This window comes from Dromaius novaehollandiae, chromosome 2 (genome assembly GCF_036370855.1).
Source record: "Dromaius novaehollandiae isolate bDroNov1 chromosome 2, bDroNov1.hap1, whole genome shotgun sequence".
Classification (NCBI taxonomy): Eukaryota; Metazoa; Chordata; class Aves; order Casuariiformes; family Dromaiidae; genus Dromaius; species Dromaius novaehollandiae.
Window position 1 is genome coordinate 26232318 of NC_088099.1, and position 27112 is coordinate 26259429.

Here is a 27112-nt window from a genome sequence, read left to right on the forward strand (position 1 = left end):
TCTTAGCTCAAATTGCCTAAAAAGTGAGGTATGAATTTAAAAGTTTGAGAAGGACACAAGAAAGCTTGTGTAAAGGACACATGATCAATTATCAAAGCAGTGATTTGTAATTCAAATAGAACATGTTTGTGCTTTTGGTTCTGAAGTGACCTGATCATCTGCTCTGAAAACTGTGATGTGTCTATGCACTGTGGGACAGTGTACTAAGGGTGAATTTTAATTTTGCTGTAGAGATTTAGGTTCTTCCCCTAGCCCTGAGAAAATTAAAACCAGTTAATGAGATCGCTTTTCTGGTTCAATGCAGTATATTAGACATGTGATTTTACAGCTATGAAAGTGGGGACAGCTGTTTTTGAAGACTTTGAAGTAATGGAGAAAATTGCTTAATACATGATGTAAAGTAACACTTACAAGTGAAACCAATCGAAGTTCTAAGATTTTTTTAATGAATGCTTTCAAAAAATACCAGCACAGGAACTACTTATGTTACCAGAACCAGTGAAGTAGAAGGTGCATGAAAAAGCATATATGCCATTGTCTATTCATAATCAAAATCAAGGACCACATCCAGTATTTGCAGTGACAAAGTTTCAGTGAGAACATAATCTAGGATAACATAGCTCCATGTTATTGGTCTAACATGGCTCTCTTTCCAGAATATTAGCAAGAATTAGCTGAAACCTGTGTTTATTTTTAAGATTTCCACTGAAGCTATTTTAAATAGATATTTTAAAAGATTTCCGAGAACATGTAAGACCATCTGCAGGCAAGTTTATTCCTGAAAAGGCATTTATAAATTTATATCCAACATAAATAAAGAGCTGTTCAGCAATTAAGCTGGAAAACGTGTGTTTTTCAGACAGAAAATAAACATTTGTTTCTACCCAGTTGAGGTACAAGTACCACCATTTTAAATGTGAAAATGTAACTTTCTGTGAATGTACAATGTTCAGACTGAATTTCTGCTTGAAAAGCAGAATGTGTAAGTGTTCTTGATTATTTGGATTTTTTTCCTCCTTCTCAACATGGAAGGTGTTAATCTTCCACATGATTTGAAAGGCAATCTTCAGTCACATCTCCCTCTTATTCTTCCCCCATATACAAGACCTTCTTAATGAACTGTACCTTGCATCCTTTTTTCAGGCAAACAGCCCTTCCATCTCAAAGGGCTTGACAAGCCTTGAGAGAGGACTTCAGGAGTAAAAGTAATGCCTAGAATGAACTTTTTATCACCTTGGGATATAGCTACAAATTGAACTCTATTTTAGCTGGCCAATTCTTAGGTGGAGAATGCTGAATAGTACTATGGTTTTGTTTCAGTTACTCTACGGTCAAGATAGAGTTTTCTTTCCAAGCCACTGTTTTCAGCAGTTTCTCCAGCTATTACCTTTGGCTTGAAATATTTTACCCTTCTTTCTATCCGCAGTGATGTTTCTCATATTTTAGATTCTTCATGTTTGAAGAATATCCAGACGTGAATTAGATATACGAGAACTAAAATAGTATAAGGATATTTATTTAGCTGAAGATCTGTTAAGATATCTTTTGGGCTAGGATATGCAGAAACTATTTGGCTTTAAAATATCAGGTGTATCATCTGTGCAGCTCCCCATGAAGAAAATGAGAAATTTTTGTGATAGAAAGTTTGTCAAAGAAAATAATGATAGTCATAAGACATACTCTAAGGTATACAAGGGCTTGGTCCAGCAGCTTATCAAATGCTGACTTTCCATGTCTGCGAAACCCCACAAACATCAGTAGGAATCTACATTGACACAGGGCTTGTCAGCATGGAACAACCTGCAATATCAGGACGTGTGTGCATATCATTGATGAAATAAATCAGTCTCCTTGAAATCCTGCAATGAAAGGGGAAGAGTCATCCACAAAGCTGAGCGCAGTAGCACAACTCCCAGGGAAGGGGCCCATAAAATGGCTCTAACGATTGCTTAATAGCAATCAAACAGCTCATTGAACAGCTAGGATTAGCACAGTTACCACAAGTACAACAGCTGAACCTTGGTACAGCTTTCTTGTTTGTGGCATATTCATTTTATATGACACTAAGAGTAACAAACCAGCTTCTCTATTCTTTAGCCAAAGATTCATAGGCGGTACAACTGTTCCACAGGATTGGGTCCTTCACTAAACTGTTGCATGCACAGTCAGTAGTCTTATAACTACACAGGCTCATGTGTTCTTCTGAGAACATAACATGAGTGACCAATGAGGAATGTGACACAACAATGTTAATTCTGAGTCTATCTGGACTAAAACTGCATTTCTTACACACAGGCAAAATGAAATGTGACATGTATGCTGAGCTTGCTAAGCAAAAGATAGCTAATATAATTCTTTTGAATAGGATTTTCTTTGAAATTATACCTATAAATTGCTGTTGTGTTCAAAATCCCTAAAGCTTAAAAGAATGAAAACATTATAATTTTTTACCATAGAATTTAGGTGTGGTTCTCCAACCTGCTCATGGATTAAAAAAAGTGTTTGGAAGCAGTTAGCTAATGGTTTCTGGGTTGTGCTGTACCACTTCCTAAAATCTCTAACAGCATTAGCAGCTAGTCCACACTATTCAACTCTCTAGAATATTAATTTTCACCCATATTAATATGTAAAATATCTGTGGTATTTACATAGTTTTGTTTTATACTTTGTTTTAGAGAAAGAATTGGATGCATGCAGGGGGTAGGTCCATCAGTGCCTGTTACATACAATGATCTAGATGCAACTTCTGGCTATTGTAAGTCCCTAAACTGCTAAGTGCCAGAATCTAAGATGGTAAATCAGAGCAGGCATCATGCTACTCTTGCCCAGTCTCTTACATACTTTCCCTAAATAACCACAATTGTCCACTGTCAGGAGCAGGATTCTGAGCTAGCTGGGTGTGATCTTACGTGGTATAGCCATTCTTAAATTCTTACTGCTTATCTGCATTTTCACTCTAACCACAGTCTCAGTTAAGGGTCAGGACCCTGCTGTGCTAGATACTGTACAAACATAGAGTAAAAAGACAGTTCCTGTCCCAAAGGATTTAGTAAAGCAAGAAATGGAACAGACACACTTTGTCAGATAGAAGAAGAGGGACACGGAGATACTGAGGAGCAAAGGGAAACAGTAAGAAGCTATTTGTTCACTAGACATTCAATGAAATCAGCAAATCTGTTTCAAGTGTTATCTAACTTCTGCTCCCCATTCCCTGCAACATATTCAAAGGGATGAAAAGTAACCTTGATGTTGAAATTAATATGCACGGTAGATTGAATGTGCATCCCTTGCCTCTGGTTAACACAACACGATTCTCTGCACCATGGAAACCATAAGCTACTTCTCCTGTTTGGAAAAGAATGGCAATTGCTGTAACAATAGGTGGAATCTGAATCCCTCACCCAACATAAAAACAGCTTCCAAACCACATATGCTGTCACACAAAGGCCTCCTGCTATAGAAACACAGCCAGAGAGGCCCAAGAGTGTTCACACACACTCCTACTGCCTGAGAAACCAGCAAGTAAAGATGATGGAGGCACCATTCCAGCCCTGAGGCTTAGAGAGGAGCCACAGAAAGGCTTTAGCACAGACTGTCCTATCTGCAAATTAGAGTAGTACATTCCAACCTCCCGTCCCCGCTTCATTCCCCTCACAAACCAGTCTACTCCAGGTCTGTGCAAGCACTAAACTCTTTCACATATACATAGCCTTTCTTTCCCTTTAACTGACATTCATTATGTCAGGCAGGGTGAATTATACCCTGTGTGTCTAAAGACTTTCATGGGAGCTCAGAAATACAATTATGTGCTGAAATGCCAGTTTCTAGGTGCACAATGTCTGTGCAAGATTTTGAATATCTAGCCCTCAAGCATCTAAATCCTCACTATAAACCATAGCAAAGTCGAGCTAAGAAGAGTCCCCTGTTGCTCCAGTATGCCTCATAATTGATTTTCTATATAAAGTGCAGAAAAAGGTTTCCCAGAGTCAGCTTGTAAAAGGGGCGAGAGTCTCCATGGGTTATTTCCTTGTTAAATAAGATTTAATATACTCCTACCTCCTGAATATATGCAAAAATGAGACAAAACCTTCCATGCCTTGAAGGGTGATTTTCAAAAATATCTGGGAAGTTGTCTGTCAGAAAAGAATGATCCTCAGTATGATGTGTGTGAATTAAAAAGAAAAAAAAAATGTAAGCTTAAAATTTGCTTTCTTTGAAAATACTCCTTATTTAAACCAGATTTTGGAAACCTTGCTGTAGTTTCAGACTGTAAAGCAACAATTTGCAATGCTAAAGATATTTCCTTTTGGACTACTAATCCAGAATCTACTTTTTTTCTTGATTTAAGAATATTTTAATTGGAAAGATTATATATTTTTTAATTCACTTAAGCAAGCAGTTTTCTTCTAAAGTATCTACTTCTCTGTTAGCACTGTTAACTACTTCATCTTCCTTCCTATGCATACATACGTCATGTCTGGAGCAGAGCAAAATAAGAACCACATGTTTCATATAAACAGTTTAATGTTTTGCATATAGATGGTGTTTAGCTGGAACAACTATAAAGGAATAAAACACAAGGAAACAGTAGGTGGAAGACTCAGCATTTTAGGAAGGGGGGAACATAAATAATAATTAATATGCAAAAAAGTGGACAGCAACAGAACAAGGCAAGTAGTAACTAAGAGGGGAAAAGTTTTCCTTAAGCTATCATCTGAGGTGACCCTCATCCAACCACAAAGTTTGAGTCATGTTTAAAACACACATTCAGGGCTGCAGTCTACCTTGATTGAATCAGTGTCGACTCCTAAATGTTCAGCTTACCTGGATATAAGTATGACGAGAATTTGTCCTTTCTTCATACAAACTAGAAGGAAAGGAAAAGATTTCAGCTCATTTAGTAACTTCGCTGAATTTGTTGTTTAAACTTAAATTGTTCAAAATCATAGACAACAACGTAACTCAGACAAGATTTTGATCTTAACTGCATCTGGTAAAACATAGAGCAACTCTATTAAAATAAACCTTAGTACTTAATGTTGGTTAAGTAAATATTGATAATGTTACTTAGATTTATCACGGTGTCACTCAGATCAAAACCTGCCTCAGTCAAAAGTAGTATCAGAATGTGTAATGCCAGACTTGTCAAGCTTCATACTTCATGCACAAGACATTCATCTGGCTCCATTTCACTTTCCTCTATGGTGCTTCAGTCATCTCATGTGACCACACAACAGCACCTCAGCTCCTCGCCAGCCCCAGGATTCAACATGCCAGATACATATGCTCAGCCTGCCAACAAACTGTGCTTGGCAGATGAGGTTCTGGAGAGGGCAGGAGGGAGGAGCAGGGCACAGCAGCCAGGAAAGCACACTGTCAAGCAAGATCCCACACTCCAAGGAGTCCTGCAGGTAGGCATCAACTCCCCAGACCACTGTTTCTTCCTCATATGGTCCTAAGCCCCACTTTACTTCTCAAAGCAGAGCAGTCCCATAGGAGCAAAACCGAGCTCTCAACCTTAATGACAAAAATATTTAGAGGAAATACTTCAGTGATTCTCATTATAATGAAACATTTGCTACACAGAACCACAGGTTGATATGTAACGTGTCTCCACAGGAAAGTTTTGCATTTTCGTAACTCTTTGCAGATGATAGTTGATAGCTGTTGAGTTTTCCTTAACAATCACCATTCATGCACTACAAATTTCATGGATATTCTCTATGAAATGTATTTTCCTCCTAAAAAGAAAACGAAATATTCAAAACTACTAGTCTGTTAAAACATATTCTTTTTTTCTTCAGGCTAGCAACCATACTTTGGCCAAAAAATGAGAGGCAAATAAAAACCAAAAGGTTCTAAGAAGGTCAACTGCAGTATGTTACAGAAACACACAGCAACTCTTGTCCTTCTCACCGTGAAGCATAAAAAAGATTGTAACTTTCTGAAAATTTTTGTACTATATGACAGATTAGTGAATATTCCATCGCTGATTAAATTACTAAGCAAAATATTGCTCTATACCTAAACCTAATTAGCTAATAATAGTAGTTGCAGGGTATATTAATACTTTTCTTTTTCATTCACAGACATAGCTATGCCACTTCAAGATTATTCCCTATTTTACAAATGGGAAAAAGACAAAGACATTAGTGACTTGTCTTGCCCAAGGCTGTGGAAACGTTAAGAGCCAGATTCTGACTCCATTTTGCAGGCCTGAGAAGGATGGAGGTCAAAGCACAGTGAACTTCAGTTACTCTTTCAGCTCCTTCTGTTTGATCCATTATCTTTATCACCATGACTGAAATGGTCTTTTAAGGACAATTAGGGAGCAGTTCAGTTTAGAACAGCCCTGTGGCTGTCCTAAAACAAATGGCTGGAAGAGGAATGATAGGAAATAGCTTCAGCTTCTTCCTACACAGAAGCACATAGGGCTTACAGGAAAATATACAGAATTAAAATCAGGGAAAAGCTGAAGATTTCCTGGCTCCTAATTCTGTCCACAACCCCTTACTCCTCATACACACAGAGTTACTTCAGTGCTTCATTTAAACTAAAAGTTCTTTTGGGAGTCTTATACCAGACAAGGATATACGCCCTAGGTCTACAAATCAGAAGGTAAAATCACTAAAGTTCAACTGCCACCACTGTAAAATAGACTGGGAAAATTGTTTGAAGTTTACTCAAAATGAGCCTTTCTTGAATTTTCCAGGCACAACTAAATACAACTTTTGGGGGATAAATACTTTGTTCAACTTTTTTTCTTTCAGGGTTCTTCCCACTCTTAAAAGGAAAAAAAAAGCTTCAAGATGATGAAAAGATATATGCCATGCAGTCTGCATCTAACTGATGCTAACCTTATCCATCAACAGCCTGAGAAATATGCGCCTTGACAAAAGGAAGCAGATGTGCTCTTAATCCTCCTAAAGGGAACTATGGGATGGTCTCCTCAGTCATACAGGAGGGTTTCTCTGGTGCCCTCATGTCTCTTGGTAAAGGCTGAACAGAGCATTTGTCATGGAATCAGACCTTCATTTTGGATTTGTGTGTTTTTTAGTCCTTTGATCATGCATCTCATATTTTACCTTAACTGAACCTTCACAGGCTTTTGAAGATAATCATTGCTTTCCATTTTTCATCAGGGAGAGCTACTGGTATGAGCGATCCTCCCTCTCTGCAAGCTCTCCTCCACGAGATGCAAGGAGCTGCTTGCCCAGACTACTGAGAGGTGAACAAAAGGTGCAAGAGGTGCCAGATTTAGATTTTTTCCAAATAGTAATTTTTAAATCTTTACTATTTCTTGTTGACTGGAGGCTCAATTCATCTTTGACTTTTCAGATCCAAGAAGAAACATGAGAAAACACCTTTAATGCCAAAAAGGGACATAAGGAATGCTTATTATACCTTGTTTATGTCCATAACCCATATAATGGGTTATGCAGAACAGAAGGGAGCACAGAGGGCTATCACTGAGTGCTGCCTAACATTCACTCCAGCACTGTGCATAAGAGAGACTAAGCCAATGCCAGGCATTGTCAGCCCATTTCTGTGAAATGAAAGATGCCTTTACCAGCTTACAGTGTAATTAGTTCCCTGCTACATCAGCATGTAGAGGAGAAAGAGCCATGCTTCATTAATAAATCCAGATGTTCAACCCTAATGCCTGAAAACACTGGAACAGAATGCACCTTGTATTTAAACGTGATACGCACAATCAACCTGATTCTCTTGGGAGCACAGACCTTTGGCTTGCTCAAGAAACAAGAGATTAGACAGCAGGTCAGTGCGGCCAGCAGAGAAGCCTATTACTGTGAAGAATGCCTGAGCTGAGGTCAAATCAGAAGTCCTAGCTCTTCTATCATCACTTTCCCCTAGACTAGTGTGCCCTTTATCGTTGTCTGTTGCAGAGATTCATCAGGACAAGAGAAATATGTGGTCAAGACAGTGCTGCAACTCAGCCTGACAAACATTTAACTACTGCTCTAAACTCCACCAAAGCCATGACATAGTAAATACAGAGTAAAATAGAGGTCCATAAATGGTTCCTTTGCATGTTATACACAGATCCCTTGGCACTACAGGGTAGTGTAGTGTGTAACATTCAGTATAACAACCCTCTTACTTTGAGAAAATGGCGTAGCTTTTGATTAGATAAAACCTTCTTTGCAAAGTATTTAGGAGGATGGTTTGTTGGACTGATCATAGGACAAAGCACTGTGCACCATCACACATAATTCATTCACGGCTCTAACTCCTAGGGAAAAAAAAATATGGCAAATGATTAGTGATTAATATCACACAGCAAGACAGACAAAGCTGTGCCTGAAACACAGGTCTCTTGTCACTCAGATCCATGCCTAAATCGCTAGGTCACAATTCCTCCAAGCAGATTACTTAACCTTTCCATGTCTCATTCTCCCCAAAAGTGAAACAATATGCTACTGAAATGCTGATACACCATATGAACATTCATAGCACACTTGGAAAATGTAAAGTACTATGAAAGAAAGTAGAAAAATATTAATGGTTTACACCTATAATGGCTATATAGCAAGAACAAAAACATACAACAAAATTGCTACAGGCATCTTCCACAGACAGTACCACAGGAGCCTTCCAAACTGCTGCCCGAAACAGCATAGACATTGTGATCAATCAGTTCTGTGACACTCTGCAGCTCCACAACTTTTCTAAACTGGATCCTAATGAAGTAGTGAGGATGTTTAATATGGTTTGCCAATGACCTAATGAAGTAGTGAGGATGTTTAATATGGTTTGCCAATGACCTTTATGCAGCTAAAATGTTCACTGACACAAGACTACTTTATTGTGTTAAAGTTTAGAGAAAAAGGACCGTTTTGTACAGAATGGGCCTGTGATTCAAGAGATCTGGATTCAGCTACAAGCTCTGCCACAGATTTCCATAGCAGCTTGAGGTAATCAAGTGCTCTTTCCATTCCTCAGTTCCCCATGTGTAGCTACTACTTCCACAGCAAAGTTACTTGGATTGACAAAGGAATTACTGGATGGAATTCTACTAGTAAGTATTATAGATTAATATGATTTATCAGGGCATAACTGATCCAAAATTGATGGCTCTGTATCTTCTAGATATAAAATCTATGGAGCTATGCAACTTTGCAAAGTTAAACATTTCAGCTATATCTACATAGTCTTTTTTTCAAGCATCTAATCTTTGCTTTCCTTTAGCTGTCAAGGTTCTGTGATTAGAAGGCATTTTATTCTCAAAAACCTTGCTATGCTCTGATAGCCATGTTGTTATGAACTAAATGACAGAAGATATAAATGAGGGCTCAGTTGTCCGTGGTTTAAGAAAAAAAGAAAAATGCTGTTAAAAACTGCTTAATAGTTGAGCAGGAAACCAACAAGACAGATGATCTAGTGCTTACTTTCATGAAGTGGTCTTGAAGGGTAAATATTTAAAGAAAAAGAGAAAAATATTTTCTTTTCCCTCAATTGATTCATTTATTTTATGGAACAATAATGCTCCCTTCTTCCCACCCCCTTCAGATTTCATATTTAACCCTCCATGTTAATTATACAGGCACAGACAATGCCTCAGAAACATAATACCATAGTTTAGTTATAACTCATGATGGATATGAAGGCTGCAGTGAAGTTGTAAAATCATTTAATAGTCATTAAAACAAAATTTAAGTTACATCTTATTTACTCAATTGTCAGAAATTACAGCATACCATGTTTTTACCTAAAGAAGACATAACATTTCTGCATAGACATGTATTAAATATACTGTTGGACTTTTAATTTAGCTTCTCACTACATTTTGTCGTTCAGAGATGTTGTCCAGACTGAATTTTAGGGTTGCACACACGCCATCTAGCTGCAAACAGCAGAAAGGCCAGTTATACACAGAAACCTATCCTTACGAAAAGGAATGCATATTTATTTTAATTAAATGATGGAAGTTTTTTTTTAATAGAAATAAAATTTAAGACATCTTAAATTGTGCTTTTTCAGTATCAAATAACAATCCATTGAGAGTGATTTCTACTGGATTTCCCAAGTACAGTTGTAAAACTTACTTCTGAACTGTGCACAAAAAGCTGTGCCAAAAAGCGGCATTCTTAAAGGTGCACAGTCAAACACTGAGAAGCTAGGAAATGTGGAAATTAAAATTCTTTAGGGAACTTGATTCAGCTCCTTAGAATAAATGTGTTATGTTTCAAACTTCTATCAGTATAACCTTATACTATTTCCTCCTATGGAAAAGCAAACTAAATACAGATCAAGAACCTGTTCATCTCAATTCTCGTCTCCTTACACAGCGCCACCCCGATGTCTATCTCTGTCTCCACGAGAACCACATAGTCCTTGCCCCAGTCTCCCTTCTGATTTGGCTCCCAATCGCTCATAGCCTTTTCTGGATCCCTTCCCAGTTTATGGTCCCCAGTCCGCATTTCACCTCTCCCCAGTTCCCATGAATAGGTCAGTTCTCCCCACCTCTGCTGAGTCCCACCTTCCTTATCAAACAGTCCCATTTCTCTCTCCCGAAGACCTTAAGGAAAGTGGTTAGGACATAAACAAAAAGCAAACAGAAAGGACAGATATTTGGAGATCCCAGAGAGAGGAAGATGGCGAGGATTTGTAACGATCCCCATTTACTCTTTCTCCCATCTATTTTTTGTCATCTCTTCTACAGTTGAACTAGAATCACTTGAATCTCTGATTTTTGTTAAACTGGAAGGGCCGGAAGAAGTTGCAATTGCTCCAAGGGTTGTAAATAAGGTGGGAGATCATTCCTTCTTACTTCTCTCACCTCCTACTCCTCAAACAATCTGATCTGAGACCTGTGTCTAGGGGATTTCACCCTTCACTGGGTCCTTCTGCTCATGTCCCAGTCACCAGGAATATTCATCATATCATCACCATGGTGCCAACATATTCACATCAGTAAAAAAAAAAAAAAAAATCATTCATCATTGTTTCACACTGTTTGAAATTACCAAAAGCAGGGGAGAGACAGGTGTCCTTCTCTCATTTCCAGAGCTGATATCCTTCCTTCAGCTGGAGAATGTTCAGTTTTGCTGCAGGAATGTGCATGAGATACACAAGCTTAGTAACACCAAATACGTTCAGTTGCTCTAGGGGGACTGTATTTATGCTGCTCAGTCAGCCCTATGATGTGTATGTAGCAGTAGGACACTGTGAGGACAAAATATTCAGAGTCAATCTTTGAGCAATTACAGACCACTGTTTCCATTAAAAATCAAATCCGTCTTCCCAATGGAGAAAAACAGGTTGTTTTTGGAGAACTTTATCAGATCAATCTTAGACACCTACTTCAAGCTGAGATGAACTGCACTCAGGCTATATTGACTCTATCGCCAGGCACAATAAAAAGGGCCCAATATAACAAGTTCAGATGTAGCCATCTCCAGTGTATCCATCTTCATTTTGTCAGGGATGATCGAAGCAGGTTTCAAAGCAACAAGGACTCAAAAGCTCTGTCAGAGACCAAGTCTATGAACTAAGCATTGGAATAATAGAGCTGCTCAAGGAAAGGCCACCAGAACCTTTAACACAAGTGCAATTACGCAATTTTCTTTTCTTTTTCTCAAAATGCCTGAGCTGTTTTGGCTTAAATTAAAAAGAAACACTTAAAAAAAACACACACACACACAAAGGCAGATACCCAGAATGGAAAATTGTACTCTAATTGATCAAAATCTAGAAGTCATGAACAAGTAAAACTATTCATAGAAAATGTCAACTGCTGAAAGCTACTATAGTTTGTGTGTAGAGTTTTACCCTTTTGCAGACTTACAAAATGCCTGTGAATTAATTATACCATCTTCACATGTGCTTACTGAAGTATTACATTTTTAAGATAAAATGCAAATCTTTTGGAAGTTCATAAAAATCTGCTGTTCAGTAGATTGTAAATTGGCTATTTATTTATATTTGGTGCAACTGCTGTTTAGCATTGTTTGATGTGTTCTTGTTCCTTCCAAACAGCCTCACTGGCTTTGACTATATGCCCTATTCCATCCTAAGAAATCAAGTATTCTCAGGTTTGCTTCCTTGGACTAAATTTCTTTTATGAAAGCCACCTGCTATCCTTACACAACATTAAAATACTCCAGTTTACTCCGGACTACTCTGAAAATAATCTATGCTTTCTCCCACTTATCAGGATGTATCTTCTGCTTTTGTCCTTCATATCACAGCTTCCTCTTAACTTAAAGGCTCATATTGCAGGCAAAAGAGTGTTCTTTCTTTCCCTCCTCCTTTTGTTTTGTGGTAGTAACTCAATCATTCAATCTCCTTCAGTCTTTCCCTGTGGAACTAACCAAACCTACCTTTCTCCTCCAGTCTCCAAATGAGCAGGACTTTCTGGAGCTGTTTTCCCTAAAACCACACTGAGGAGACCCAAATAAAGGACTGATTTTGATTTGCCTATTCTTTTTATAAATAGCACATGGGGAAGCTCCTTCTGCCCATTTTGAAGAGATTTTTATTTGAAGAAGATGCTCCTTACTAAGAAAGAATTCAACAGAACTGCTCTTTCCTCCCCTGCTCCCATTTGTTCTCATAGGATGCAAAGGGAATGAATTAATACAGAACAGGGGAGAGGCACAGAAGAGCTCAGCAGAAGATACAAGAATGAGCATGGTGAGGATGCCTGCGGGAATAGGTACAAACTTGTACAAAGGACTCAGGAGTAATGGGTATGCAGGGGTTGAGCCTGGATACAAAATAACCGGGTATGCACAAACTGGTGATATATTTACTTGTGCCTAGTAAAAGGTTATAAATAATTTGCTGTGTTTTTGTAGTACATTATTTGTAATTTATAGTTGGTATAAAGAATAAACCATTTACGCTGAAACAAAATACAAGGGAAAAAGAAGGACTTGTACTAGTGTTGTCATTTTGCTAGGAGGTATTCTCCTTCTGTTTATTTCAAAATAGTAAGAGAAGCATGAGATCTTCTAGTAACACTACACAGAAGTAAATATTTTAGAAATTATCTTAGCCAGCCATAAAAGGTTATTATCTAATCAATAATAATCTGGCCATCAGTTGAGAAAACTAGAAAGTTTTCACACGACTTTGAGCAAGTTATTTCAGAACTGTCTAACACAATCATACATGGTAAACTAGCTACTGCCAAAGACAGGAAGCATGTGATTACAGAAAACCTCACACTCTTGAGTTTGATGGGAGTCCAAGCTTCATTGCACAATCATATACTGGTACCAGAAACCAGAGCTTGACTGAGCTATGTGTATCATAAAATACAGGAGATAAAATATAGTAAAGGGAAAAAGGTGCTTTTTCAGTCTTTCATCTTTTTGAGTCAGCAGGTATGTGTAAAAAATGGCTGTCCTGTATCATGACAGTAGAAAGCCTCCTCAGGATCCATAGGAGAAGTCTAAGGAATTTGCCCTGCTAATTTTTTAAATAACTACAATTCTGAGTCTCTCTGTCTCTCTTTAGTTCTTAGCCTAAGACAGCTCAAAATAAAAAACTAGTATGGGATGAACTTGTCACATCAATACAATTCAAATTAGCAGAAGAAAATCCCAATACCTGGTTTCTGCTGACGGAATTCAGTGAAAAAATTGTAGTTTCAAATCACAGTTTATTGAATCATGATCAATAATACTCAAAGTATTATTTTTGGACTCAAAGTTTCCCTTTGTGAAAAAACAGAGGGAAACTTAATCTGCTGCTGTGTGGTTGAAAACCACTGAGAATTTTTTTTTTTTTGCTTGTAAATGAAAAGAGTTCTAAATTTAAGATGGACCCAGCTGTTAACCAGGAGCTATCATTCCATCTTATTTTCAAGAAAACAACTGAATAGTCAGGAAGGAAGTTGAGCCAAGGGAATTCATTTGGAAACCTGATGGCAGAAAAAGAGCTTGCTGCCAGTGAGAAAAAGCAGAGCCAAACCGCAGAAACCACATCTCAAGAAATGCTCTAAAATGTGACAGCGGGTATAGTCTGGTGGTCTGCGAAAGTGAAGGAGAGCAGAGAAACAGGAAATCAGGGAAGCAGATTAACACTATAAACCAGGAACCTAGAAGGAGCTCCACACAGAGCCTAGAGACTGAGTATAAGATGCACTGCTGTTTCTCAAAAGCTTGGGGAAAGTTTAACCTCTAAGGAGATTAAAGAGCTGATAGTTTTATTATACATTATCATTCAAAAAATCTGCCATTAATTTCTTTGTTAATAATGGCAGTTGTGATATTGAGCCACACTGGCTTACTTATGCTTACTGTGCCACAAAAGCCAGTTGAGTTGCTCCAGCCTGTATCAGGAATGGATTTGTACTGTTGCTATTTAATGGTCAGGGGACTATAAATGTCTCCTTCTCCTTGTGTGTGAAAAACTCACAATAGCCTGGTCTGTCACACTGGTACATTTTGCCTCAAGCTAGTCCTGAAAATTCCTTCTTCTACAGTATCTGTGCTAAAAGAATCAATAGTGTTCTCTGTATCTTCTAACTGTGCATTTTAGAAGCTTAACAGGAGAGGGGAGCTCAATAGGAATCTCATCTTTTATCATTGATAAATGCACTGCTTCCTCATCCCATTCTCTCCCTATTGCTTGTTCCCCTAGTATACTAAGTCATATTGAGTCACCTCAGTTTGTAAAACCTTTGGGACAGCGGTCCTGCCCTGTTTAGGAAGCTGTACTAAAAATTAGAATCAGCATGAGTCTATCTAACAAAGTATACATGCAATCCTCTTAACTAAAGATTTTACCCGTCCCTTGGAAGTCATGCAAACTTGTACAATTTGATTAAACTTGTCAGCAGTGAGCTCCAAGAAGATAAAATAATAGTATGCGGCTTATTGTACAGCTATAATAGAACTCCAGCTGGTGGCAATTCTCCTCCTGTCCAGGGTTTCTTCTAAGCAAAACAAAATTTTAAAAGAAAATAATTTTTAAGCGAGCATATGGAATACACCAAAATAAACATCTCAGGGCACTGAAAGCCTAAAGCAATTTTTATTTTGACTGCCAAATAAAGTTTTAAAATTTCTTTTTGGCTTTTTATACAAAAGAATCATTGTGAGACTTTTAATATTACTTTCTCTGCTTCCTTCATCTCAGAATAGTAACACTAATAATTAACAGTCTTTAAAAAGATGCCATAAACATAGGATTCACGCACCAATGTTTCAGCTTTACAATATGAAACATTTGGAATTCCTGTTGCCCTCAGACTTTTAGTCATCTGTGGTAGGAGCAATTGCCAGTATCTCAGCTCATCTAGAACCTGCTGCTCTGGACAGCTATTTGCAGGCAGGCTCTTTAATGGAAGTGAGATCTGGATCTCTTCTGTTGCTGCTACTGCTTTTTCAAGGACCGTCGCAAATAAGGAAATTCTACCATATCCAGGCTCTCATTCTTTTCCAATACTTATTTTCAAGTAATAAGTTTTCAGTTGGCCAAATCTATTTGGGGCTATTTTACAAGGATTCTCTTCTCAACATCCTACAGCAGTGGCTATATGCTCAGCACCTCCATCATTTGGTGAAATGGGCAGAAGTTGTTTCCTAACAAACTACCAGGTCAGGCTTTTATTGTTCTCTCTAATGTGGGGAGACGGAACAAAAATGAAATTATTGTTTCCCTCTGGGAGAATCATTTAAGCAAAGGCTTTCTCTCCACTTATGCCTCTCAGAACAGTAATTTGGACCCAGCTAAATGGCTAAACCTTGTACGATCTTCTGGGCAGAGAGGATTTTTAGCACTATAGCTCATGTCAGCACACTTCCCACATATGAACACTGTACTGAAGGCCTTAACTGCCACAGGAACTGGATCACTCAGCATCCCTCAAACTTCAGTTCAGAAGCTTAACACTCCAGTGCAGCATTTGCTAGAATAACACCTTTTCAGTACTTTGTTTCTATACTTATAAAGAGTGTGCTTTCAAATAACAGGTTTGTCTCATCTTGAATAGTTTGCTTTTTTTGCTGACCATATTCACCTGTGAACACTGCCTTTAGCATAACTCACTGTAATCACTCTACTTTAGAGAAATATACAAAGTTTTATATCTTTTAAGAAAACCACTTTCTACAAAGAACATGCCCTCTACTGGGAGTCTCTGCAGCATTAAGACAATTGCATAGCAGCTACTCTCGATTAGTTCAGACATGACATCCTACTGTGCAGTGTAACTTATTAAGCCTACTGTACTGTTTCCAATTTTGGCATAAAATAGATTATCTTTCTAATTACTTCTATTACTGGGCTCCCAGAGCAGCTGGAACGTAAGAGGCCTGAAACTTGAAGGAAATGAAACAAGTCCTGAGACCAGCCTAGGCTGATGTCTAAAGTGTACTGAAAGCTAGGACATGTAGTTAACAGACGCAACCAAACTGTAACAAGTATTTCCGTCTGCAGCTGCATCCCTCAAAGTGCATCATAACTCTGGTAGGACATTAAGGTCATCATCCTCTCTAAATTTATCAACCCTTAATACCTCAATGACTTTTATATTCCACCACAGAGAAAAGAACAGGACTCTCATTTCTGTTGAGTGAACTTTCTTTGTAAGAATACTACTAAAATTTCATACAGACTACAGATTCTAATGCAATTTGAATTAGCTCTGGGAGCTGTGGGCCAACCCTTATCTCTCTCTCAAATGACTTTTTCTGTGAGAGACAGAATGGCTGGTCTAGACCAAATGGGTACCTTGTGTGTTAGTCTTTTCCAGGAACTATGTAGTTCTTCTTCATGTTTAGACCTATCAATATGCTGTATGTAATTCTTGAAAAACCCATAGACTAAGCAACTTATACGCTATGCCAGTTGGATAATTTACTTTATCTCAGCTGTTCTCCAAGATCTAAAAATACCTCTTCTGCAACAGCACTTTTTACCATTAGCTAATACATATGTGGTTTTGTTTATTTAGAAGTGGTAAATATGCACAAGGAGTATGAACATATATAAGTTCATGGAAACCTCATCAGGGGTATTCAGGCAAAAACAGCAGCAAAAGACTATCTTCCGTATTTTTTTGTTGTAGTTTTGGCTCAACATATTAGAAAGAGCTTTATTTTTAGGGATAGCTTTTTTTATAGACATTGTATAGAATGATCCTCAAGCTTCAAACATCTCTGCTAGTGGAAGTGAAGGTCTGGAACATATCAAGCAGCTCAGTAACTCTTACAATCTAGTAAGGATTTCTATCTTGCAAAGGCTGATCCAATCGTGCCACAATACTTCTTAGAGAGTATTTGGTTACTGACCTTTCACAGTAGGAAAGATCTCTGTCAAATAGTAAGTGGAGCTAACAAAATTTTGGCTGATGAACTTCCTTCACCAGCCCAGAAAAAAATCAGGACTTTACCAAACTCTCTTTCAAGCTCTTTTCTATAGGAAAGTAATTACTAAAAAAATACAGTATGTACATGAAACATAGCACTTTCTTGTCTTGGGGCTCTTTTAAAATTTTTCTTTTCAGACTGTGGCTGGGAGAAGCTGATCCTGTACATATTTGCCTGTGGAAATTCTGGACAGTGCTTTTTACAAGGATTCACCTCTCAACATCTTACAGCAATGGCTATGTGTATATGCTTTTGCTCTGAATTGTCTCAGAGTCCAAATGTTCTTTTCAAACCTCTTTGTTCTGGCAACCGTGACAGGAACTTATTTCCCTCATGAAACTCCTCAATAGAAAGGGAACACGACCACTTACCAGCTCTAGCTGGTTAGTTTTGTCCTTCCTGGCTGTAACACGGGCAAAGCATTCTGCAATAAAGAAGAGTTTTGATATGCTTTTCGATCTTTCTTCATGATTCTGAGACAAACTGAGCTTAACAAACTGGGCCTATATATACCCTTCTCATCAGGTATGTTGCAGCTTCTTTAACAACCATACAATTCCTGCTCCTTCGTACCTTCCCCCTATATCGCAACATCTTTTCCTCAAATGTGCCAGCAACATATTGCCATGGTTTGTTCCTGTCCTTAAAATGGCTGCCATCCATCTTCAGTCTTGAAGACTTTATACCTGTGCTGTCTGTAGGCACATAAGTGGAGAAAAGAATAAGGAAAGAGTAGGGTGCTTGCTTTTTAGAAGTGTTTTTATTTTTCAGGAGAGGTTTCTTTTCACATTTAGAAATTTCATGAGAAGGTTCTATGATGAAAAAATACATTAGAAGAAGAGAAAACAGCTAAGAGCTAGCATCTACCATTCAATACCTCTGATAGAAACTGAGAAAACTTTGCTAGTAAAGAAGTAAAAAACTTTACTAGTAAAATTCCTACTGATTTTGCCAGGGAGACTGGGAATCATGAAAATACAGTATCTTCAGGCTTCACTTTCCCTGTGACCACTATTTAGGTACTGGGAGACTGCTATTAGCTAGATTCCCTATGCCTGAGCCTTTTCTTGCCAGGCTAAACCAACCCAGTTCTCTTAATGTCTCCTCATCTGTCATGTGCTTCAGTTCCATAAACATCTCAGTGGCCCTACACTGAACTCTCCATTTTGTCAACATCTTGACTTCATTCACAGATTGTCTCAAAACACAGTCATATTACCAGGATGGCTTAATAAGCATTCAGATGAAAAAAGTAAGGCAGGATGCATGAGTATCTACAGAGATACATAAATGTTTGAATTTATAATCAAAAGCATCTATCAGTGATCTTTTCTTACCAAGAAAGGTCATGACTGCTTTGAAACATACTGTGCACCCTATATGTACAGTAATTTGTTGGAATATGACATCATATTAATTATTTCCCAAAGGATTCCATCCTCTGATCTACTGCTAACTTTCAAATATGTGAGCTTTACCCTTTCTAGTAACTAATGGTCAGTTATTTTTCCATTTAACAACTATTACTGCCTTTCTTTGCCATCATAAAATTTCTGCTTTCACATACAAATTAATGAAAAAGAAGTTAGGAGTTTTTGTTTTACCCTCTTTATCATTTAAAAAGGAAGAAAATACATATTGCTTAATGGAAATTCTGGATCGGGGTAAATTATATACAAACTTGTCAATATTTGTAATTTATCATTTAATTCAATTATATCTTTTTATAACTAACCCTCTTTCAAACATCTCTCCCTTTATTGTCCTAATGATTTATTATATTAATTCTCTCTGATTGGTAAAAAGGAAGTAACTGCTGTTCTCCTCTGGTATGTTTCATTCCAATTTTTGCTCCCTATAAATGTGCTACAGTTCTTCTGTTGGCAGTCAGAGAAACTCTCTATAAAAGCAGCATTTACTTCAGTTTCTCTCAGAGCCAAGGAATACATATGCAGCTTGACATCTGGAGTATCTGTTTTCAACCATTAATATGCAGCAGTTATTAAAGCTATTGCACTTACTGTTTTACACCATCTTAAATGTGCAGCATATACTAACTTCTCTTAGTAACTTTCATGAGTTCACCACAAAGAAAAACAACTGGATTGCACAAAAAATGCTGAATTGGACAGAACATCTTCATAGATAAATCTCAAAGATCTGAACCTGTTTAATTATAACACTAAAAGAAATAAAACCATTTCTTTTGATTTTGGCGGCCTTTCTTAATTATACATCATACTGCAAATACAGATTACCTTTGATTTTAAAAACAGGTAATTTATTTATTTCAGAGGAATGTAGGTCCATTTTTCTCTAGATATCACCTGTCCCTTTAAATAGTAATATACAACAAAAACTCCCTTTTTTTTTTGCATTCTGAGTTCCTGCTGTTAAAAAGGGCTCCTCTTCTAATCGTAACAGCTTTTGGAGCAAAGTTAAGACAAAAATGAAACTAAGATTCATGCGAAAAGACAAAAGCAACATGCACCAACACGTGTACCTTACAGGAGTCAGGATCAAGGGAAAATAGTTGTACAAATACAGCTGTGGAAGAAAAGCAACATAGGACTCTCTTAATAACTAGAAATTAAAATTACATCTAGAAATACTAAATATTCAATAACAAATATATACAGAAAATCTTACATACACACAAGTTATCAAGATTCTGTCTAGATTTCGGACCAAAAAAATTTTTTTAGACTACACACTGTTCCTAAAAAGGGGTAGGAAACAAAATAATGGAAACTTACTTTTACCCAACTAAAGCAAAAAGATTAGTTGTGTGATCAAAGGACAAATGTGTATATGTGTCTATCTAAAGATCATGTAATTTAGCAGTCAGAAAAAATGCATCTAAAAAAAACCCAACTTTTTTATACTTTGGAGGAGTCACCTCACTTTTTTGCTTTTAAGAGGGACCTCCACCAAGTATCTAACAATCTAGTTTTATCTCCAGCCAAGACTCTTCTGTAACAATTGATGAAACCACCCTCAGGCCACTGAGGCCACACACAATACTGTTATGACATATGCCTGAATTGCCTATTGCAGAGGAAGTTGCCCCTCCTACTTGGCCTACATTATTTTGATCAGGTTTAATCCAGAGTCTAATAAAGAGGTTTCCACATTCTGGTTTGAACAACTACACCAGCACTTCCCATCAGCAGATTTTTTAAAGTATTTGTCAGAAACAGAGGCTTCTGTATCTTAGTCATCTATGATAAGATCAGTAAAACAAAACTCCAGTGAAATGACCAAATTTGGCAACTGGCCCAGAGAAGATTTCAGAGTTCCTAACAGAAAGGTCTTGCTATGACAAATAATTCATCTTATCTGAATAGTCCCAAACAATCATTTTTATCTCAAATAGTTTACATAATTTTCCCCAAATTCTAGTAATTCATGATGCCAGCAAGCTCACTTCAGTTAAAAGAAGTCCTCTCCCTACCTAGTAAGTTTCTCCAGTTTTCCAGGATTTACCATATGTAACTCTTCACCCTTCTCATTCACATTTTCCTCTCTGATTTACATAGCTAGAATAACCAGATGATCTATACTTCCTTCTTTCTTCTCTCCCTGTCATCAAAATTTACTTTCTAGGGCTTTTCTTACACCTCTTCCAGTCATTTGTTACAGTATGTGCCACCACTGGCTCCATTTGAACCCTTAGCCAAGTGCATGAATACATCTCTTAGATCTGCTACCTTCACATTTGATAAGCCAAGCATGAGAAGTTTCTTGGAGTCACTGAAGAGAATTCCATTACCAATGTCAGAATATTTACTTCCAGCTGTTTCTTTAGACAAAAGAAAACATTTGGAACTTTTTCAAAACAATATAGAAAAGCCCCCTTTTTAAAATTTTTAATTCATTTAATTTTTATTTACAAAATCTGGCCAAGGAATTCTCACATAATAGGTTTTCTCCTCTTCAGCAATACCTTTATCTGATTAATCAAAATGTGGTTTTTTTCAGCTTAGCTTCAAATCTCTTTTTATTTAAAGCAAGAATGCCAATTCCATAAATTTGAGTTATAATCAGATTTTTCCAGTTCTTTGATCAAGCTGCTCATTGTACTTGTACATGGAATATAAGAGTTTATGCTATTTGCTTAATATGGATTTCTAACTATATAAGACAATCTCTTTTATCATTAAAGTCCCTGGATGAAAGGAAAAGAACTTGCATATAGTCACGAATAAGTCTTTTCACATCTCTTTCAATACAACCAAGAGAAGGCACCTTCTCCTTGACATCTGTAAGATTTCTTTCGACGTGCTCATTAGATAAGTTTAAAATATCAGCCACACAACTGGGGAGAAGAGTCAACAGTTCTCAGTTGTTCTCTTTGAAAGACGTCTAGAGAAATGCAATGCTAGCTGTCACATACTTTCTGCTCCAAAGAAGGACTAGGATATTTCTTGAAATGCCCTTCCTTACAAAGCCATTTCGTTTTCACTGCCTAAAGGACAGAATAGTTGGGGTTGGAAGGGACCTCTGAAGATCATCCAGTCCATCCCCCCTGCTCAAACAGGGTTACCCAGAGCAGGATGTCCAGTACCATCTCCAGTCGGGTACTGAATATCTCCAAGGATGGGGACATGACAACCTCTCTAAGCAACTTGTTCCATTATTTAACCACCCTCACAGTAAAGTGTTTTCTTATGGGCAAGTGGAATTTTCTGTGTTTCAGTCTATGCCCATTGACTTTCTTGCTGTCACTGGGCACCACTGAGAAGAGTCTGTCTGTCATTTTTACGCATAGAACATCCTCCCACCAGTCATCCACCTGTTCAGTTCTACTCTGCTAAGAAATATTTGTGGTGCTCTGTTCAACTTGTTATAAATATCTTTTTATACTAATCCAAAAAAGCAAAAAAACAGTATTCTTTTTCCTCCACATTGCTGTTATTACCAGAACAAAGAAAGGACTCTAGGAAATGTTCCAGAATCTTTTACAATTTCCACATCACTTGTCATAATAATTTTCTCAATGCTTTTCAAGAGACTCATACGATGACCAATGGTTAATGTTAGATGATGGTGGTAATGAGCCGATTGCTGCCTCCTCCAGTCTTCAAAATTGCTTCAGGCCCTATTTGTTTGTGATCAACCTCCTTAGAACACCCAACGGCTGTTGTCTTACCATTCTGACATCTGCTCTGCCACATGCCACGTTGCTTTTCATGTGATTCTGCACCACCACTACTATCTTTTCTCTGAAGCCAGAGAAGATGCTCGTCTGAATACAGCCTCTATTGAAAATCTAACACCTAAAAATCATTCATGTTAGAGAAACAATGTGTTCTTCAAGTGTATCAGTCCTCTGGCTATCATGGATATCAGAAGATGTACATACCCCCATGCTGCTGTACTTCACGGCTCCACATCCAGAGGTGAGGAAAAAGAAAAACCACACAACACAACTGCTAAGCACACAAACTGAATGTGAATCAAATAATGTACTAAGAGGTTTCTTTCAATTAGACAGAGATTAAGGAGAAAAAAAATCTACTCAAAATAAGAAGAGACAAGCAATTATTTAAAAGATACAGCTAAAAAAATCCCACAAATTAGTACACTCAAACTGTTAAAAAGTTCATTCATACTTCAAACTCAAAAGGACAATATAAAGATGTTTCATCTTGTCAGGAAGCTATTAAGTTGCATAAAGGTTTACAGCATCATTTATAAGAAATGTAATACAGAATCTCCAGCCCTGGGAGAAGGAATAATATGAATTCAACCCTGTGTTACACTTTTCCAGTTCTGGATGATCTTAGAGCCTCAGAGTAATCAGCTTCATGCAGACAGTCCTGAGAATCAGGTAGATTATGACAACTAAAATGCTATCCAGAATTTCCCATCCAAGTTGCCCCGCCCAACACTCCCCAGCTATGCCCCATATATATACATATACCTTCTAAGCAACAGTTTGAGAAGGTATCCTGGAAGGACAGTATCTAGCTGTTTTCCCCCAGGAATCTCACTCCAAAGGAGTTTTTTTTCAGTAAATGTCAGGTATCACAACCCTGATTCATAATGCCTTTGTTTCATGGTTACAAAAAAATGATATATGTTATTTTGTAAGGATAAACTATTTCATGAAATCTCAGTGTGGCAAGAAGTTGTAAATTTCCGGAGCTGTAAAAAGCACACCTTTTCAGAGTCCTCCTTCACTGTTTAAAAGCAAATTTTTATTTGGAATTTACAATATGAGTTTTAGCACAATATGTGTCATTTCTTGGACTTTTAAAGAAGATTGGTCCTTTAAAAATCTCAGGTTTTAAATTTTCCAGCATGGTCACAAAATTCAGGAAATGATGTCACTATCCTAGTGCCAATAAATGGTTTGGAAATCCTAAATCTCAGCACACTCTTCCAGTCAGTGACACAAACAGCTTGCTGAAGTGAATAGAACCTTTGTCTTATTCACCAAAATTGGAATTTTTCATTCTTTTTTAAGAACTCCACAAAAACTAGTTACTGAATATGTTCACAAGGTAAGCTTCAAAAAAAAATAGGTTTCAGAATAGGAGAATGAATTCAGATCCTTCTCTAAGGATTAATTACTGGCAAATTTCCTGTGTTTTAAAAAGCAACATAATTTACTTAAAAAAATAGCACCACTTAAAATCTGATCCCTTATTTTGAAAAAATTAGGAGAAAGTATTTATAATTTAAAAAGGCTTTTTCATTTATTTAAGGAAAAAGATAAAGAATGAGAGATTTCTGGAATACCGCAGGACTTTCAATCCAACATTATGGTATGCATCAGCTGTTGAAGACTAGAGGAGCAAACATGCAAATCCTGAACGGCAAAATGACACTGGAGTAGGTAACAACAGAAACACTTGGAAGCCACTTCTTCCCACAAGTGTCATATGAACAGTCTGGGAACGACTTTAGCTCAAGATTACCGCACCTAAGTACAGCAATCTAAATGTAGCTATCTACATATGAAACAGGTATCTAAAGTCCTATTTTAGTCAATGGAGATCTAGTCAGAACACTCAAAGGAAATTAGGGTCCAACTCAGCTGACTGTCCGGTAGGTGTTTACTTTAGAGCAAGCTGAATCACTCTCCAGTTTCTGATTACTTTATTGAAAGCAAACCTAGCACTGTAGAGAACTGAGAGAGGGGCAAGAAGTTAGTGTTCCCAACAAAGCAACACCTGAGGCCACGTGCAGAAAGGAACAAGACTTCTTCATTTCTCCCACAAGTCTCTTCTTTCCTATTGGTATCAACTCGGGTTCAAGTCAAATAGCTATAGGTAATGTTTGTGACACTGAACCTCACATTGATAAGCAGCATAAGTGAATTCAGACTAAAAATCCTTAAGAGTAACAGCCCAGTGGTAACACCTCAAGTACATGGAAACAACCTGCTAATTTTAAATGCCAGAGTCACACCTACAGAAATCCTTGTCCACCCACTACCAAAGTAAAAATACTAATTCTGAACAGCTAGAGCATGTTACACGGATTGTTGATGAAAGCCGCTATAATTTTTTAATCAATAAGCATAATGTCAGGAAGTCTACTCATGTTCATAAGCTCTCAGCATATTTCAGTAAAGCTCCCCCAAAATTAGAGTTAGGTAAAGTTGTAAAGTTCCCCACTTACAGAGTGATACAACTTTGTAACTCTCACTAAGGTATTCATCAGTAAATATAGGCCATATCCTCTGGGAGCATAGCTCCTTTTCTCACAACATTGCTCCAATTTGCTTTTATGCTATTAATTTCACAGTCCTTGTCTTTTTTCCTGTACACTCACCCTTTTGTTCTTCTGCAAAATACTTTCCCCTTATTCTTGTCTTCTGGAAATACCTTCTGGCTTTGCATGAAGAGCAAGTACAACACGTCACCTCTGGCTCACGAAGCTGCTGAAGAACCTGTATGGAACCACTGCAGACGTTAGAAGTTGCTGTCCTTTACTGAAAAATAAAATCAAGAACACCAGGTCATGTAACATCCTGTATCAAGATGACTGAGACTATTCTTTTAGCAAATACAATTCAGATTCTGGCACCATTTTGTCACTGTTCTCTCCCTTCCCTCAAATTCCCGCATTATTTATCCCCCTCACACACACACAGATTTTCTAGTTAACAAATATTGCTTAGTTCTGCACATCTAAAACTTTTTTTATATCCAGGAGTCAGAGGTATAACACCTGTTCATGACAACCCAGCTAAAGGCCAGCCCTGTTTTCACTGAATTGTTACAGTCTGTTCCTCCAAATGCTAAGTAAGGAGAACAGAAAAGCACTGAAACTCCTTTCATGGAGACCAGGGAAAAAAACTGTATCCCAAATGACTAGCTTTTCCTTCTCCCCTAAAACAAGCTTTCCTGGGCTGTCACGTGTCTCTATATACACTTTGGTGGTTTGTTAAGTGCTTTATTTTGCTTGCACTAAGCTATACCCCAAACATGGGAAAAACTGCACAACTCTGGCCCTAGACGCTCCCAGGCCTTGGGGGCCATTTTGCCCCTCGCCCTCCCCGTCTGTCTGCCGCAGCCCTCCCCACACCGCCACCCCTCAGGGGCCACCGGCAGGGCCAGAGCGGCCCTGGGGCCTGACAGCCTTCTCCTTACAGAAGCATTTTGAACATGAAGCATTAAGAACAATTGTCCTCTTCCCTTGTGCCAACACACAAGATGGGTCCCATTTGCCATCACTTTTCTAGGACTAACGATCCCACAGAAATGGCAAACACCTCCTCAGAGCCTGTGTCAAAGCCCCCTCAGGGCTTGGCTTTACCTTGCCCTCTAAGAGCCATCTAAAACACACACTGGCCAGAAATCAGAGGGTTGCGGCTTCCCCCCTGTCTGGTCTCTAAATTTAAAATAAAATGAGGCTGTCCGACACACCTGGAATGACCAGACCGTTGGCAAAACCCGGCCACACCCGAGAGCGACAAGGGGGAAGCTGCAGGCTGAGGCCGCCATTACACGACTGCGGGTTCAGTTTCAGGGCTGCCACCTAACGGACGCCTTTCACTCACCTTTTCACTTGCAATTGAGCCACTTGCCAGGAGATGGCAGCATAAGATAAAACAGCGCTGCACTTTGTCCTCAGCTGTATCGCCGTCGTAATTACACTGCAAAGCGGTATCCTTTCCCCAGCAGGCGACGTGGCCCGCTTGAGAAACTCTTTACGGTAAGATCTTAATGTACAGAAGAAGTAAGTGGCAGGATATCACCTACTTGTATCACCTATCTTGTATCTTATTTTATTTCATTTTTAAACGGTTAGATTTACAGCAGCAGGTTCAAAATCGGTTGTTTAAAGAGTATGATCAAGTTTGGTGACAAGAGCTGCAGTGGCAGCAGAGCAGGGGCGTCGGCAGCCCAGCGTGGGTGCTCTGGCCCGGCAGCAGGCAGCTCCTCTTCCACAAATGGCAACCGAAAGTGCACACGAGAAAAAAAGAATGTTCTCAACTTGCCATGGGTGCCATGGTTTTCACAGAAAATTCAGTAACAAGTCTTTTTGCCACGGTGTGAGTGAGGTGCACTGTCTTTGAGAGTCCTGTAGCTGCATCCCAGTTCTTCTGGGGCACCAGATATTTAAGGTGACAGAGCAAGACTTCCCTGTAAGGAGCAAAGTTAAGCGCCAGAAACTTCATTGAACTTGCCAGCTCTTACGGGATTAACAGGAATGCCAAGCCTTTGCCCTTAAATAAAGGGAATAATGCTTAAATAATGCTAAAAAAGGCATGGCCTTTTTATGTGATGCAATGATTTAGGGGACAAATT

General features: G+C 38.2%; 1 protein-coding gene and 1 long non-coding RNA gene across 2 annotated transcripts; both read right to left on the reverse strand.

The window, feature by feature from the left end:
• Positions 1 to 1486: 1486 nt before the first annotated feature.
• LOC135327281 (uncharacterized) lies at positions 1487 to 26310 on the reverse strand. The gene is made up of 4 exons (XR_010387384.1): positions 26228 to 26310; positions 25131 to 25290; positions 4825 to 4867; positions 1487 to 1859 (listed from the first exon to the last, which is right to left on the reverse strand). It is a non-coding gene; the product is annotated as an uncharacterized LOC135327281 (long non-coding RNA).
• Positions 21476 to 22539, reverse strand: MTERF1 (mitochondrial transcription termination factor 1). The gene is given in 2 exon segments (XM_026098684.2): positions 21476 to 21744; positions 22454 to 22539. Coding segments are annotated over 2 exon segments (351 nt in total). The 3' UTR covers positions 21476 to 21479.
• Positions 26311 to 27112: the final 802 nt, after the last annotated feature.